This window comes from Microtus ochrogaster (genome assembly GCF_000317375.1).
Source record: "Microtus ochrogaster isolate Prairie Vole_2 chromosome 14 unlocalized genomic scaffold, MicOch1.0 chr14_random_1, whole genome shotgun sequence".
Classification (NCBI taxonomy): domain Eukaryota; kingdom Metazoa; phylum Chordata; class Mammalia; order Rodentia; family Cricetidae; genus Microtus; species Microtus ochrogaster.
The window spans coordinates 5,018,076-5,022,546 of NW_004949096.1; the positions used below are offsets into that span (position 1 = coordinate 5,018,076).

Here is a 4,471-nt window from a genome sequence, read left to right on the forward strand (position 1 = left end):
CTTCCTCCCTTCCCCTTTCCCTTTTCACCCCTTCCTTTTCCCATCTCTTTACTCCTCCTCTTTTGCTCTCTTACTTTTTCTTCCTATACTATTTATTATGCAAGTTCTCAAATCTTTTCTCACTAGTCATCTTTCTTCTCTTATATCTGAATAAGATTGGTGGGAATTTAGATAGGGTACCAGTTAACTCTCAGTATAACTTGAGACGTAATATCAGTTAGTCTAACTTTTTCATTTTCTAGATAAAGAAATTGCAAGGTCCGTGTTATATATACATATTAAAATTTAAAGGCAAAAAACTTCACAGAGAACATTATTTTTCAACATAGAATTTTTCCTTCTTGTTTATTAATCCCTGCCTTCCCTCTCTCCCCATTCTTTCTTTCTTTCCTTGTTTTAGTTCATTGCAACGTAATCAAATCTACATGATAAAGGAAAACACTTTTCAAGGCCTTTCATCCCTAAGGATTCTGTAAGTTTTTCTGTGATATTTAAAGACAAAAGCTTTGTCAAGCTATAAATTTACATTTCATGATTGTCTTAGTTTTCTTTCTGCTCTGGTAAAATACCCTGACAAAGGGAAGGAAAGGTTTCTTTGGCTCAAAATTCCAGGTTGTGGTTACTGCAGGGAAGTCAAAGTGGCAGGGACTGAAAGAGCCTAGTCACAGGATGTCACAGTCTGGGCCATATGACCTCACATTCCAGGTCATATGACATCACAGTCCAGGTCATATGACATCATAGTCAGGTCACATGACATCACAATCCACATTACATGACATCCACAGCTCAAGTCATATGACGTAACAGTCCAGGTCACGTGACATCACAGTCCAGGACAGAGATGTTAATAAATGCTTGACCTGCTAGTCTCCTCCACTCTACAGTCCAGGATCCTCTACCCAGGATATGGTGCCACCCACAGTGAGTGGTTCTTCACACCTCAATTATTGAATCAAGAGAATGCCCTATGAATACACCCAGAGGCTAACCTGATGTAGACAGTCCCTCATTGACACTCTTGTCTGAGTATTCCATATTGTGTCATGTTGACAATGAAAACTGTCACAATGATTTCCATGTTACTAATAACACTTAAAATATGTTTGATATTTTGTAAACAACATCTAGACTTTACCTTGTGATACTTTATAAAGAATGTACTTTTCCTCATAGCTCATTTATGATATTGGTCCTCAGCCGTGAAATGTTTCTAATTTCAAAGTAGGAACTTGTTTGTGTTCAAGTTACAGCGAGGTTTGGTGCTTCATTAGTGCAAGGGAAGGCTGACCCCAGCCTTACCTCCTGTAGTCAGGAATATCTTGGAAACACAGCCAGGCCTCTTGCTGAAATGGTGACTGAAGCTGCTTTTCTCATGCTGAGCCACAATTGAGCAGTAGCTGGAGAAACATCTGATCCAGAAGATGAAAACATCCACTCTCGGGCATTCCACAGAGAAGCTTGCTGGCCCTGTTCTGGAGTACCTGTCTTGTTAAATATAGTACATTCGCAGCAGATGTACCCATTTAACAACCTACCTAAATTTAAGGACATATTTGTGCCTGGCGCTCTACTAAGCCTGGGAATATAGAGGTGGCTAAGGACAGGAAATATAATGTTCTCAGTTAATGCACAATTTTTAAATACAGAAAAGATTTGAAAAATTGGCACTAAGGAGAAATTACATGTATTGAATCTGCTTTTCTAGTGGGTTCCCTTTCAGGAAAAAACAGACTGGCGTTGTGGCTTGGTGGCATTGTTTCTGCGTTTTGCACACAATACTGAGTTCATTTTTCAGGGTACAGGACCAGCTCCTGTCTGCCATCACTTTTAGAGCACTGGTAGGCGACAAGTGAAAGCCGGTCTTTTCATGGGTTTCTGTTATGCAGCACATGTGTTACACATTTATTCAGTCTTTTAATTAACAATAAGATCCGATTTAAATGTGGCACTATTTCCCTGGCTTGTTAGTGCTGTGGTATCAGAAGTTTTCAGGGTGTGTCCTGTAACGTAGGGCTAGCTCTAACACTGATGGGCGTTTTATTTCCTGCTTTGGGAAAGAATGATATCGGAAGCTCTTTTGAGTGCTCTTGTTTGCTTATTGATTATTAGTCTTCTCTTGTGGCCTCACAACTAGGCCTCGGGAAGGCAAACAATATGAAGCCCATTTATTATTTTTTTTTTTTTTAAAGCTTTGTCAGGACTTGGGCTTTTCCTGCCTGGTTAATAGTATCAAAGGTGATATCATATCACACTGTTTTGGAACTGGTACCGGGATGATAAAGTGAGAAAATTCACAACTGGTTCGAGAGGGATTGCCAGGTACAATCAATGTGACAGGGAACACATTCTAAGAAGACTGTTGTGAAAGAGACTGTAAACATTTACAAAAGGTTGATAGGCAAGATGGAAGACCTGGTTAAGGGTTACTGTGTTGCTGCCCCAGGTTATAGACTGTAGACTGAGTAACGGCCTGGAGTTTGGCGTGTTTATTGGAAATAGTTAACATGTTGCTCTTGCGTTGCAGAGATCTGAGCAGAAACCTCATCAGTGAGATTCACAGCAGAGCTTTTGTGAACCTTGGGACAATCACTAACCTGTGAGTAAACGCATGGTCTGTGCAGTACTGTCACGAGGAGTGAACGGCCTACCAAACCTGTGGTCAGGTCAAATATTTAGTTAGTTCTTTCGTTATCTGAAGGCTAAGCTGTGATGCTATAGTCACAGCTTCTTAAATGTCAAGACCCATGCTAGATCTATCTTTTCAACACATCGAAGCTTCATTTTAGTTATCTAAAATATAACTAATACCAGCCTGGTCTACAGAGCTAGTTCCAGGACAGGCTCCAAAGCCACAGAGAAACCCTGTCTCGAAAAACCAAAATATATATATATAACTAATAGTTTTTGAGTATTACACCTAAGTAAGATAAAATTATATATCACAAATATCTATTTATGGTGTTAATATATATGCACAGATTTTCCTTTTATTATTTTTACATGTCCTCTGTGCATGCGTGTGTGTGCACATGTGTACGTGTCACAGTGCGCATGTGGAGGTTAAAAGGCGACTTTGGGAGTGGGTCCTCGCCTACTGTGGATTTGGGAGATTGAACTCAGGTTGCCAGGCTTCAAAGAGCCCCTATCAGCTGAGCTGTCTTGGCAACCTGATGGTTTGCATGTGACTTGTGTCTTGGAGGGTTAACATCAAGTATCTTTCATATTTCAGGGACATAAGTTTCAATGAATTAACTTCGCTTCCTACGGAAGGCCTGAATGGGCTCAATCAACTAAAACTTGTGGGCAACTTCAAGCTGAAAGGCGCCCTGGCAGCAAGAGACTTTGCTAATCTCAGGTGTGTTTGTTTGTGCCCACTCTTCCTTCTTTTAGTTATAGTAGGCCCCAAATTACTGAGCCTCCTATTTTTCTCTCCCCCCACCTCGTGGTTTCCAGATTTTTCTGGTAGGTTGTAATTTAGGAGTATTTTCTATCTCTGCTACCTCTAACCTTGCAAACTTGGTGAAAATAGAACATGAGCAGTGTCCCATTGTGTCAAGAGCATGAATTAAGCTCTGGATATTCTCAGAATAATGTTTGTCAGAATTTTTTTTTTTTAAATGTACTTATCATCAACAACAAGATGCGTGAAATGTCCTATGTGCGACCTGACAGGAAAAACTGTCCTAGAGACTGCACATTTTTGGGGTTCCAAGACACATTAGACAAAGGGCTTGAGCATATTCTTGTACAAACAGAGAATACGTTCACTTCGTTTATATGAGTAAAGTAACATGACCTGGGGTATTGATTTCCTATGACACACTGGGCGTGGTTCAGACATGTATAAAAGGATCACTGAGATATTTAAATTGCTGCATGGCTGTGAAATTTTAGCTTATGGCTTGATTTGCATCTGGACATTAAGAAACAACTCATAAAAGGGGGACCTCTCAGCTGCGTTCTTGAGGTTTACCAGATCTCTTTTCACAGATGAGGAAGCTGGTCTGGGGAGGGTACATAGCCGACTGAAGGCATGTGCCAGGTGTTCCTGGTGCCTTGGCTGGGCTCAGCGTTTTTGCAGGACTGAGTCCTGTCTGTGGATCTGGAATTCAGTGTGTGTTTTACAATTCTTTTCCCAGGTCTCTATCAGTACCCTATGCTTATCAGTGTTGTGCATTTTGGGGGTGTGACTCTTACGCAAATTTAAACACAGAAGATAACAACCTCCAAGACCACAGTGTGACAAAGGAAAAAGGCAAGTGTGTCCACTCTGAGAACTCCCTAAGGCATCAATCCGCCTGTCTTGTGTTTTAATCAGTTTGAAAAGGATCAAAATACGAGGAAAGTGGCATTTACTGTGTTACCTTCATAAAAAAAAGAATATGCATTCTTTGACAATTTTATACATGTATATAATGTATCTTGTATCTAACCCTAGTGCCCTCCCCATTCCCCCAGGCTCCCTCCC

General features: G+C 40.6%; 1 protein-coding gene across 1 annotated transcript in view; it reads left to right on the forward strand.

Annotated features, from left to right (window-relative positions):
- Lgr4 (leucine rich repeat containing G protein-coupled receptor 4) overlaps window positions 1-4,471 on the forward strand; it is a 100,078-nt gene that overhangs the window by 89,706 nt on the left and 5,901 nt on the right. Inside the window, exons 13-16 of the mRNA XM_005364054.3 lie at window positions 401-472; window positions 2,528-2,599; window positions 3,233-3,358; window positions 4,143-4,258. Coding sequence (XP_005364111.1) covers window positions 401-472; window positions 2,528-2,599; window positions 3,233-3,358; window positions 4,143-4,258 — 386 coding nt within the window. The remainder of the gene's footprint in view (window positions 1-400; window positions 473-2,527; window positions 2,600-3,232; window positions 3,359-4,142; window positions 4,259-4,471) is intronic.